General features: G+C 39.4%; 1 protein-coding gene across 3 annotated transcripts in view; it reads left to right on the forward strand.

Moving 5' to 3' along the window:
• Positions 1 to 611: 611 nt before the first annotated feature.
• The window catches only part of ACTN2 (actinin alpha 2), a 68747-nt gene continuing 57049 nt past the window's right edge, over positions 612 to 12309 (forward strand). For all 3 annotated transcript variants that reach the window (XM_030499867.1, XM_030499869.1, XM_030499868.1), the window contains exon 1: positions 612 to 976. In XM_030499867.1, the coding sequence (XP_030355727.1) occupies positions 842 to 976 (135 nt within the window). In that variant the 5' untranslated portion in view covers positions 612 to 841. The remainder of the gene's footprint in view (positions 977 to 12309) is intronic.

Consider the following 12309-nt stretch of genomic DNA (forward strand, 5'->3'; position numbering starts at 1 on the left):
ATGAGTTCCACAGACCTTTGTATGTGCTTCTTGGGATGTACGGAGCGCATTTCCTGCATGAAAAAGACATATGTTGCTCTTGTACGTTGTGCTTCCATACTTTCTGGTTTGACACAATCTCCACTGGAAATTGTTTCATCTTTTGGATGTCGTTGTCTGCACTGGCTCTTGTGATCCTTACTCTGCAAAATAAAGTGTGAAGAGACTCAAGGGTCCACTTGGACTTGAGACTAATGAGAAACAATGTCCAACTACATTAGCAAATCATATATGAAGTAGAAATACATGTCAGTAGGGGAAAAAAGGGGGAATGGAGGGCAGGTATTTTGTCAAATTGGAAGGACGGACAGACAGACAGACGGAGGAGCTGACCGTGATTTCTGGCAGCGCGCTTGCGGGCGGTGCGTTCCCTACTCCCTCGCAAGGCGGTCCCGCTGCCCGGCGCGGTAGCGGCGCCGCCCCGCCTGTGGTGGCGGGGGGTGGCGGCCGGGCCGCGGGCGGGCTGGGTCCCGCCGCCGCGCCATGTGACAGCCCGGCGGGGATAATAAGCAGCAGCGATGAGCCGCGTTGGGCTTCTCCGGAGGGTCAGCCGCAGGGACATACAGCAGCAGTAGCAGAGAGAGAAGGGGCAGGAGAGAGAGGGAAGGAAGGTCACCACAGGTCAGCGCCTACCTGACAGTTTCAGCTTCTGCTCTCAGCAACTCATCAGTATTCACTGCCTGTCACCTTGGAAAAAGAAAAGAAGAAAGAAAAAGACACTGCTGCTTACAACCCATCAGCAAGTAAACTAAACCTAAAACGTAGTAGAAGCCACAGCAGCTGAAGCTGATCCCCAGGTAGTATGAACAGCATGAACCAGATAGAAACAAACATGCAGTACACCTACAACTATGAAGAAGATGAGTACATGACCCAAGAAGAAGAATGGGACAGGGACCTGCTCCTGGACCCAGCATGGGAGAAACAGCAAAGAAAGGTCTGGAAGTAATGTGTGTCTGTGTATGTGCCTCTGTGGGGAATGATGTCCTTTCTTACTGCCATGCTGCATCTGGAATTGCCAGGGCTGTGCAGTAAGGGCTTCTAGTTTTGTAAGAGAATATGTTTTACATTGTATAAAGTATGCGTAGGATGTCTATTAGCTATGCCATATTTTTAGGATAAAGTATTCACTTTTTGGATTCTGAAACGAAACCTATGTAAGATGAAACTAATTTATGAGAGTCAGGAGTTTCTTTTTATATTGCACTGAAGTATTCTGTCAGTACCTCTATATTTATGTATTGGTATTTCAGAAATTTTTAACTTTAACTCCTGGGTCTTCCTTTCAGAAAGCAAACTCTGAAATGATGTCTGTGCCTGATTGCTTTTCAGAAGCAGTAAATGGGAATGATAGACAGGGACATGAATGAGATGGTTCACAACTTGTGTGCTAAAATTTTTTGCAGTATTCCTGAGAACACACTGAGAAATCATTTTTGAAATCATGATCTTGCAAGTCAGCTCTATTAGAATTTGCTCTTAATTCTGACTGAATGGTCTGACAAGGAAAATATTGCCTAGAAATATATCCAGGCTAGATTTGGAAAACTGTATTTCATGATTAGGTTCCCACATGCCAATTCACTGTCTGTGAAAAAAACAGGTCTGTAAACTCCTTGCAATATACCATTGTAGAAGAACTGCTTCTTACCTTTTAAGTGTAAGAAAACTATTGCACAAGCAAGTACTGCCCATGCTCTTTTTCTGAACATAGGCAGAGATTATAATCCCATCAGTAGTTTTGTCAGTGGTTTGGTACTTTAGTAATATTTGCAATATCTAATTTCAGAACACTGAGTTTTAACCAGTACATGGAAAAAGAGAAATGAAATATTATAAAGCGTTTGTTACTTCCTAATGTAAAAGGTGATGCTGAAGTCACATCTGACAGATCTGGGATTAAAAGGTTATCTGCTGGTTACAAGAATGAAAAAATAAAGGAGGGGAGTCAGAGAAATGGTGCTCTAGACAAGAAGGTTGAATATACTTTTTGCAATATGTGAGCTGCTCACTTAGTAGAAGTTGCGAACTTATACCGATGACAATCTGGCCCACTGTTACCATCACAGCTTCTATAAAAGCAATACTACAAAAGTATAGCTATAAAAGTAAGAGCTGTTTGATTGTTGGGGCCAGTGGGTTTGCTTTCCATTAAGATTGGTAGAGCCAATATTTTCCTCTCAGTTTTTACCTGTAGCCTTCTTTCTTCTTGAGTTTTAGCTGGTTTTATTCATTTTCTTGCATTTACTCTTGTTCGAATCCTGCTGTTACAAGTATGGTGGGAGAAGTTCTGGGGTAGGTTGAAGTTCACATTTCTTGATGTACCAGCTGCTGCAACTCCTAAGCAATTATTAAGCTCTACTCATCAACACGTTTGTTTTAATTTAGATGGTGGGATATTCTTTATGTTTTATAATGAGAATGGAAATTATCTTGGTGCTTCAGTGCTTTAGTGATTTGAAACTGCTCAGCTGAAACAACTCTTGGTTACATCTGATTAGGATTTGATTGTCCAGCATTTCAGAGAATGCTGTTTTTAAAATAAAGAAATAGTGGACTGGTTACTAGACAGCATTCAGGTGCAGTTTTCTTACAATGCAGATAAATAATAAAAAAATAAAGCTGGTTTGGATTCTGTTTACAGTAAGTCTCTTGACTTTTGCAGAAGAGCAAGGACCAGTTAGTATAAGACCCAATAGCAAATGTTTTGTTTCCATTCCTCCAAACAGACAGTGCTTCTGCAGAAAATCAGGTTTCCACATTGATAAATTAGACCAGACTCTGCTTTACTTCCGCAGAGTAGAGAGATTGCAGCTTTGCTCCTTTATGTTGCTGGTTCCCAGGGCTTAGTTTTCGTATTAAAGTGGTGCCACTTTCAAATAAAATTCATGAGAAGGGATCCTCATTCCTAATCCTGGAAAGGAGCCTGAATTTATTATTACATGAAATATAGGTACTCTTGTGATAAAGGGCCTGCTAAACTTTGTAAAATTTCAAGGCTTCTATATTTTTTCCAAGTGGTGCTAAGAGAGTTGCAGCGAGTGCTTTATTTCCTTATTTATTAGGAGAAGACTGCAGATACATGGGCACAGATCTTTGCTCTAAGTGGTAATATAATATTGAAAAGTGATCTCAGTGGAGCCCTGGCAGTTGGCAGCATATATTTTCTATTAGATAGTCTTGGAACAAACCAAAAATAAATGCCATTGTTTCTATTGTGGGCTGCCCTCTTCAGACTTGCCATTTCAGTGATATGCCTGGTATGAAATCTGTCAACAGATGCTGGTAACACATGATGACGTCCATAGGATTACAATGGACGTGACACCTAATTATAACCATGGTTCATAGAGTATTATGGTCTGCTGTAATCCAGGCTCCTTGGTGGTTGCAGATGTCGGATTAAATATGAAGTACACTATAGGAAAGAAAGCTGAGTTGTAGCTTAGCTCTGTCTCTCTGAATATGAACAGCAATTTAAATACTTTAGTTGGAATTACATTTAGCCTGTGTCAAATCAAGAAATTACAACAGTTCAACCATTTGCTGCATTAGACAATATTGGTAAAACCAGGTTCATATGGTTGGAAACTTCAGGCAGCAACTTAAAAGAAAGAGTAAATGACAAAAAAAAAAAAATTGTACTTTGGATGGGCATGCTGTCTTCAGTACGAACTAACTAGAGAACTACAGCCTTGGTGACTTCTAAACATGTAGATGGGAAGCATGAGATCGGAAACTTCTGAAATCTACTTCTTGATCTAGTACACTTCCACTGGCCACGTGCACTTAAACAGCAGTTGAAAGATCTGTGGGAGTGTCCCCTTGTTCCTTCAGCACTACATGGAAATACAAAAGTATATAGAAAATCAAAAAGTCTGGCCGGAGGGGGTGGGATTCTCTTGTTCACTCTGCTCTGTAACCTTAGACAAGGTCACCTCACCTCAGACCTTGGTTTTGCCACTGTTAAAAAGAGGACAGCAGTGATAATTGTAACAACTGACGGAAGTGGTTGGTTCTATGGTATGTCAGACTAGTGATTAGCTGTCTTTCAGTCCCTACCCTGATGCACTGGAATGAAAGTAAAAATCACGCTAGCTCATAGTGGAAGACTTAAAACCTGATTTCTCTTCTCTCCATGATAAATTTATTTCTTAAACTTCAAAAAAACTTCAACAGACTCCACAAACCTTTTAATTTTCACTAAACCTGTATCTTAATACAACTAAAAGGAACACAGGAAAATGCAGAGTCCCTTACCTTAGGAAACCAAGTACAACAATGCTGCTCAAAATGCAAACATATTATACTGTTTACAACGTGTTTGAACTGCCAGTGCTACTTAGTGAGCTGTGTGTTAAATGGTGCTCTTTCTTTTTTGTAACATTTGCTATAAATATTTTATTTTAGGAGTGTGGGTTTTTGAGCTTTGACATGAAATGTGGTTTGTTAGTTTTTCAAGGAAGTCTTCAGCCTTCAGGATAAAGATCTGAAGGTTGTGATTTCTGCTTCAGGACAGTTGTATTGTAAAGCACCTAGCTGGCTCCACAGATTTCATGTGGGTCTTCTCCAGTAATTCAGACATGTCTGTGACACTTCTGCATTAACACATGTAAAGAAATAACTAGAAACATACTCTTCTTGCCTTACTGATACTATTATAGATGAATGATCTTATTCTAGCTTGCTTTATGGCCCTGATACCACTGCTTTGTTAATGCAGAATGGGTTTTAATGTAGGTCAGTGCAATTTCTGACCATTTTGATGGGGTTTTACACTGGTATAGAGCAAACAAGCAGACTCAGAATATTTATTTACCTTCATATTGCACTCTTTGTGAATGCAAATCTTCTTGATGACACTGAATGCTGTGCATGAGTGAGGACTTTGGAAAGGTTTTTTGGGAAAGAAGCTGTGTCTTTCCAGTCTTCAGCAGTACATAGCAGATTACATTTTCAGTGTGACCTATAGGATTTGTCTGCATTACCTGCTTTGGCTGGTAACACAACTCCTGTTGTCCTTGCAAATAAAAAAAAAACCAAAAACATTTGGAAGCCATGTGCATGGCAAATTATTTGGAAGAAGCTAGCAGGACTAGGAATTATGGATAACATCCTTCTTTTTCTAGTGTTGCTGCAACTTCTAAGTTCAGCGGATTTGAGAGGTTCATTGCAGTCTGAAAGAAAAGTTGACCTTGTGTTCAGTCTGACTTCAGTGTCTATAAATAGAGCTACAGTCAGTGTCCCGGATTCACTCTGAAGCTTGTGTGGTCTTCTATGGATGGAATCAAAACTGATTTCTTATCAGAAACCTTTTCCTGGAAGAAGTCTACTGGTGAATGGGAAGACAGATGAAGTAGTGGAAAGCTTCATGCTTCAACCAGGAGGAGAAGGAGAAAACTAACTAAGCCCGAATGAATAAAAAAGAAGTGCAAGGCAGAAAAATATTGGCAAGAGAGACTGGATTCCACTAGCAAAATTCAGTAGTGTAGAACCACTCCTCATGGATTTACAGGCTCTGAATTGAAATCATTGTCATGGAGAAAGTGCAGGTCTAACAGTAAAACAGAAACAGGGGTAGTAAAGGGAAAGTATGAGGTGGTTCCAGCCAGAGACCCTCTCTTCCCATCCCAGCACCCATACAGTACTGAAGGGTCATGAGGAGGCTCAGGGGGTGCAATGAAAGCTGAATAGATTGGGATTTAAAATCCCTATTTTCACAATTTGTGTGGAAGTCCAGTGTTATGGAGTATGTGAGTGGTGGAAACCCCTTATAAATGTGGGGGTTGGACTAAACGATCTTTAAAAGTCCCTTCCAACCCAAACCATTCTGTGATTCTGTGAGAATATAGCAATATCTACAGTGTGTGCAGGGCATTCCAGCCTAGGTCTTTTACAGAGATTATCTGGAAATAATGAAAGCTGGGGGTTTGGGTGTGGTTTTGAGGGGAGGCAGTGTTTGGGTTAAGCTCCCGTAGCACACAGAGAAACCATCCACCTCAGGGTCTTTAATGGGGTGAGACTTTTTACCCATGTGGAATATCAGTGGAATTATTGAGAAGGCATGGAGATTCTCCTCAGCAGTGAATGTAGGAGGTGTGAGGGAGGCAAAAGGTACACTGCTTTCTAAGGGAGTATCAGCCTTCACATTACTTACTCCCAGTACCGACCTGTTAACAGCTGGATATTTCTTATAAAGATGGTGGTCCTGGGTTGAGTATATTTAGGGCTAATTTCAGGAGGGGATTTAATTTGTTAGGAGGAAAATCCTTCAGAGTCAAAAGCAGAATGATAGTCAGTGGGAAAATCATGTGCTGTACTGAGTCCTGCATTGCAGTTCTTTGCCTCCCATCCCCTTTATGCACAGAATTAGGATGACATAGGTGCCTTGGGAATTATATAGGCTGAAATGCAGGATTTTCTATTACTACTAATAGAAGTGCAAACAATTTCATCTTTTTGGGCTTATTTATGTTCTAGTATTAGCTAAAACTGTGACTGTCTTCAATGGAAGAATGATGTCTTGCCAAATGATACATGCCACTATAGATGCCGATGTGCCCTTCGGTAACATAAAGTTTCAGCACTCTAAGGCCAAATGCTTCTCCTCCAGGTGTATCAAGAATTTTCAAACAGTAGATGCCAAAACCTCTAGCATTAAGAACACACACATGAAGCATAATGTTGTTTCCTTTTGAATCCTAGGTGCTCTTTAAGTGACCTTCTCAGTGGTAGAGGGCCCCATATAGGGTCTGTCTCAGAACTTGGTAGTCAATGGTTAGACTTCATGGTTTTTTCTGCCACAGCATGTCTTGGTTTTTCAGCAAATACTGCAATTGTCCTAAACATTAGACACTGATACAATAGAAGGGCATGGAGTTGCAATTTCTCTCATCCTATGGAGAGTTGCCATGAGGGTAGAGGGACTCTGTATAGAAATATGGGATGTGTTTATGGCTTGTTCTGTACAATTGGCCTCTTAGAGATTAGTGCTTTTTAAAATAGCAACATGTTAAATTCCTCTTGCTGATGTTATTTGCATGGAATGGTGCTTGAGATGAGCATGCTGAAAAGATAGTGGAACAATCATATTTTGTCAGTGTGCTTCATATTCTGTCTTGGAAGCTGTCAATAAGGTGTGCAGCTAAAGAGGGCCCTAAATACTGTGGTATGAAGGAAAATTCAAAGAAAGCTATTATGAAATTCACTTAACTAGAAATGTTTATGAAGGTAGTTTTTCTTTTGAATGGGAAAGTTTTCTTTATACTAAGTGTGAGAAATCAATGTGTTACTCAATATTATATTTTTTGTTTAAACTCAGATGGTCCTCTGAACATTGACCTGTTCCAGGCTCTGTGTGCTTTTGTTACTGTCATCAAATGGAGAATTCCTACAGTCCCAATTCAGCTGTTAATTGCTACTCATCCCCAAATATCTGCCAGCAACAGAACTGGATAGTTAAGAAAAAAGAACCATTTTATAATGGGAAGCAAAGGCTACATCCTGCTTGTACTCACACACCACAGCTTCCCCTGAAATTCATATAGTAAAATGTTTGCAGATACACTGATCCAATTAGTAAGACAATAAGGACTGGAAGAAAGTATGGGTCTAAGTGGGTTTCCATGAGCTGCAACCAAGGTGTTTAAGAGCTAGAGAAAAGCTGTGTGTTAAGCAGTGGACTTTGCTATAATCTGTTTGGAGTAGGAGGTCTGCATCTTGCTGTGGATCTGTGTTTGGGTCACCAGAGAGCTGAAGAGAGAGGCATGGGAGGTGTTTGCTTGGAAGAGCACTGAGAGTCTTCAGCTCTGGGACTGCAGTAAACAGGGAATTTGTGCTCATACAGTTTGTAGCCCTGTGCAAGCAAAACAGAGCTGCGGTATATTCTGTAAACTAATGAATCATGGTAAGAAAATACCATGATTACATCATCAATTTCCAAATTAAACTAAGACAGCTCGGCAAGCTGAGTTTTGCCTTTTACCAGTGGGGTAACACAGTTCAAAATCTTCCACCAAACCCCTTCCATCCTCTTACAAGCAAGACAGAAGTGGTTTCATCATTATAATGGAAAAATCAGATACCAAATGCCTAACATAAATTTAACCACTGTTGAATAAATTCTGATCCATTTAATGATGTGTAGTTTGGATAGTAATTTCTGTATTGCACTGTACTGTTCTACTGAATTAATTTCAGTGTGACTGAGCGTTAGGATTTTCTTCAGTTGTGAATGATGGAGGTTGAAGCTAGATGATCTTTAAGTCCCTTCCAACCCATACCATTCTATGGTTCTATGACATTGGTAGTATTTTAGAAGTTGTACTGCAGAGCCTGCTTACAGAAGAATGCATTGGATTTGTATCTGGACGGCAAAGGGATATGATGCAGGAAGAACCATGTCAGTGAAATAGAATTAGGTGGGAACTTGTGCTGCTTAGTTTTGTCCCAAGTCAAAAGACATCCCTCCCACATGTTATTTTATATCCTTGCAAGCAAACAAATATAAAAATGCTTACGCAGTTGGCAAAGTTGAGTTGTTTTAGATAGCTTTACTGCCAAGCATAATTTCTTCTGTGCTTTAATTGTCAGGATAAACAATGTGTGACTGATGTGGTATTCCTCTACTGTGAGCAGTGAAAAGTTGCTGACCCGGAATGTGTCTTTTATGGCTATGCATCCTTTACTCTAAGCTGATACCAGGAGGAGAATGCATTCACATCAAGCACCCTATTTCCTCCTAAACTGAATTTCATTCCTAGTAGTTTGGGGTGATTTTCAGTTCTTCAGTGTCTGAAGAACATCGTTTCATGAAATGCTGTGAAAAGGGTACATGACTTTTGTTCTTATAATGTCACTGGATTTGTTGCTTTTAAATATGACTCATGTCGAGAGACTTGATGTGTAAAGCTGATCATAACTGTACAGGCGCTATACAATGCTCCTTTTCTACCTGATTGCTAGAATTTGGTAGAAATTGGGCAGGTATTTAAAGATATAAGTTACCTCTTTCCACATCATTTAACTAGCAAACACAATGGTGTGATCACCCTCTGTGACTGTTTCTGTACATATTCTGTAGTTGCTCTTTCTGCTAGCAGTACAAATAACTCTTCAATACAGATCAAGATGGCATGGTCCTAGTAATCCTGAAATTACTGGTGTGAAATGATTACAGGCCAGGTGTTACTGCTCTGCAGAAACAGAGTATCTGCAGACATAGGCACAGAAGACTGAAATGCAATGTTCATCTTTTAGGAGAGTGTTCCACTTGAAATGGTAGCTGTGGAAATACACTTCATTCTTTAGAAAGCCTGTCCAGAGGGAAGCAGAAGCTGACAGTTTTCTGGCTAATGTTTAGTTAGTTTGTATATTTGTACCTTAACTTGTGTGTGCTAACAGGTGAGAAAATTAGTCCTGAATTTATGTCCTAAGTGCAAGAATGGGCTCTGCTGCTCCTTTGGTCCTGATTTTCCCTGCTTTTGAGTTATAAGGAAATACCCCTTTATGTATGTCTTCATCTCAAAAATAGTGGTTGTAATACCCATGTGCTGGCTTTACAGGTGAAAGTGCCAAGTGTTTACTGTACTTGGTATGGGTAGGATTTTCCATTTACTTCAAATGCTTCCTCCCAACTGTTCTTAACTGTCAGAATCCTTCAACTTGAAATCCGATGCTTGTTCTTATTTCTCTTCAAAAACCAGTAAGCAAATCAGTCCAGCCATCCATTATTTTGATAAATGGCAGAACCTAATTTAGAGCAGATGGCTTCTACTCTGAAGATCCCCCTAGAAAAGCCTTGCTCACCCCCACTACGATAGCAGGAGTCTGTGGAAAGTGACTACCCTAGTCTAAAATTAGCATCCGTGATTATTCCTTAAGTATCTAAGGAAACACTCGTATTTTTTATAGGTGTTGAACACCCAGGCATTTCCACTGACGTCAGGAGGAACTTCTGTCTATTTTGCACCTCTGAGAATCAGCCTGCTATTTTGGCACTCACAGAAAAGCCTCACATCTAGCATTAAGTGGTAGTTTTATTTAACTCCGTTTTATGTTCAGTCTTGGCACCAGTGTAGCTTTTCACTGCTGTACGACTTAAGACATTGCAGCCTTTAATGTGAAGAAAATTGGTACCCAGCTGAACTAAATACAAATAAAGAAAGATACATAAATGATTGTGTAGCTCTGGGGTGTTATTTCACCTAGAGGAGTCTCTTCAGGCTATGGAAAACCTCTATAGCCCAAGTTTGCCTCCAGCTGTCCTCTGGGCTGTTGGTTCCACCATGCATTTTCTTTGGCAGAGCAACTGACCACTTTTGACTCTACTCCTGTCCATAGACTTTTAGTCCCCTTCATTCATTTCAGTACAATGATCTTCTACTATATACAAGATCACCGAAGAAATTTGAAGCAACCTCACTGTTCTTACCACTTTATAATGTAGTTTGCAGTGCAGCCCCACAAGTTGTGCGTGAACATATTATGTATAATGCACTTGCCATCCATCTGACATGGGTACTAAAAGACAACAAAACACCATACATGAGGCTGAAGTAGCTTTCTTTTTGTCTATGGCCTTTATTTCCATGACCAGGCACAGTCCCAGCATGGCTCCTGTGAAGAATAGATATGCTATGAACAAAGAACGGGGTGTTTAATTGACAGAGCAGTTTGCTTATCACGCTGTGCTGTCTAAAACACAGGTGTTTATGCTTTCAGCAGTTACAGCCATCCTTGTTTGTTTACTCATCTATTCTTAGCTAAGTGCTTGAGAACAGGTCTCTTTTAGTTAAATTTCATATTCCTGTATGATCAAGCCATCCAAAGATCCGGAGTAATGGTTTGCTTTTTATTTTGGTTTGTGTTTTGTTTGGCTTTCTTTTTAGAAAAGCTCAGTAATTTAGGAACCTGAATCTCACTAAAAATTATTTAGGAACTCCAGAATTTTTCTGAAAGTCTGCTGGTTTACCGGGTATTTAAAATAGTTTAGGAAATGTTACTCTGTAGCTAATGCCTCATAAAAAAAAAATTAGACTTAAAAAAAAAATCAACCCAATATGTTTAAGTAGTATCTTGAACAGCAGAAGTTACAAAATTCTTTCTTTTAAAAAAAGGTTTTTAAAATGAACATGAAATAAAAATTGATTTTTTTTTAATCATTAGTTACAGTAGTAAAGAAATTACACACAGATTATATGCTTTGTGTACTGAGAAATATTGCAATGAGTAACCTGGCATATATATCATCATAGAAGAATTTTCTGTTGCATAATTGGGAATTAGCGCATGAGGTTTTCCTTTCTGTCTAAGAATCTCAGATGAAACCTTAGTTTAGATTACAAGTGAAACTAGATTGGGTAATCTTCAAATGTACTAAATAGAAGAGAGCAAAGATGGCAATTTCTGTGCAAATATTATGAGTTCTGATTATTGACATTCCTTTCCCATCATTTATTAATGTCAGGGACTTGAAGATGTGTGTTGGTGTGTGTGGAATTGAAAATCTGTTTTAGTTTTTTCAGTTAGAAGACATGCTTTTCTGATTGTGAAAGTGTTTTAAAGAAATAGGACCATACTTTTATCTCTCTCTGACTGTATTGACCAATTTACAATAGATTTACTTACTCACCTGGCAATGTAGTATATAATTACCGGATAAAGATAGCATGGTGAAGAAAATCAACAGAGAAAGCAAGGGAAAGACATTTGGAAATCCAGTCAACTAAATCCTGGATTAGCCTACTTTAATAAATCCCTCTATTTCCAGAGAGCATACCTTTAGTTCCTTCCATACTATAATGTGTGAATGTTTTTTTCATCTCATCCTAAATAGTACTTGGTTATTTAAATATGTATCTGCTGAAACAAAAATGTTAGCTGGCACTGCCTGGATACAGGAACACTGTAGAGTACAGCTGGTGGAAGAAGGTCCCGAGACTGGGAAGGAGAATTGAAGATATGATCTCTTTATAAGAAAGCTCGTTTGGCACTGATAGGGTAGTGGTAATGCATCTTCTTTATTTAATATACTTGAGAGAAAGCCCCAGGCGGTATAAAGGGCATAGACTCTACCTTTAAAGCATACCTGCAGATTTGTCCCTTTCAGATCCAACACAGTATTCAAGACTCTTTTTGGCTTACCTATAGTTGTTTTGAACTCTCCATGGGAAGAGGCAAATGTAACAGAGATTGGGTTTGTTCCATAATAGCAAAGACGTGGCCAATTGGAAAAGAATGTAGAGGGAGAAAAAAAAAAAACCCAGAAAA

The sequence above is a fragment of the Strigops habroptila genome, chromosome 10 (assembly GCF_004027225.2).
Source record: "Strigops habroptila isolate Jane chromosome 10, bStrHab1.2.pri, whole genome shotgun sequence".
NCBI lineage: Eukaryota > Metazoa > Chordata > Aves > Psittaciformes > Psittacidae > Strigops > Strigops habroptila.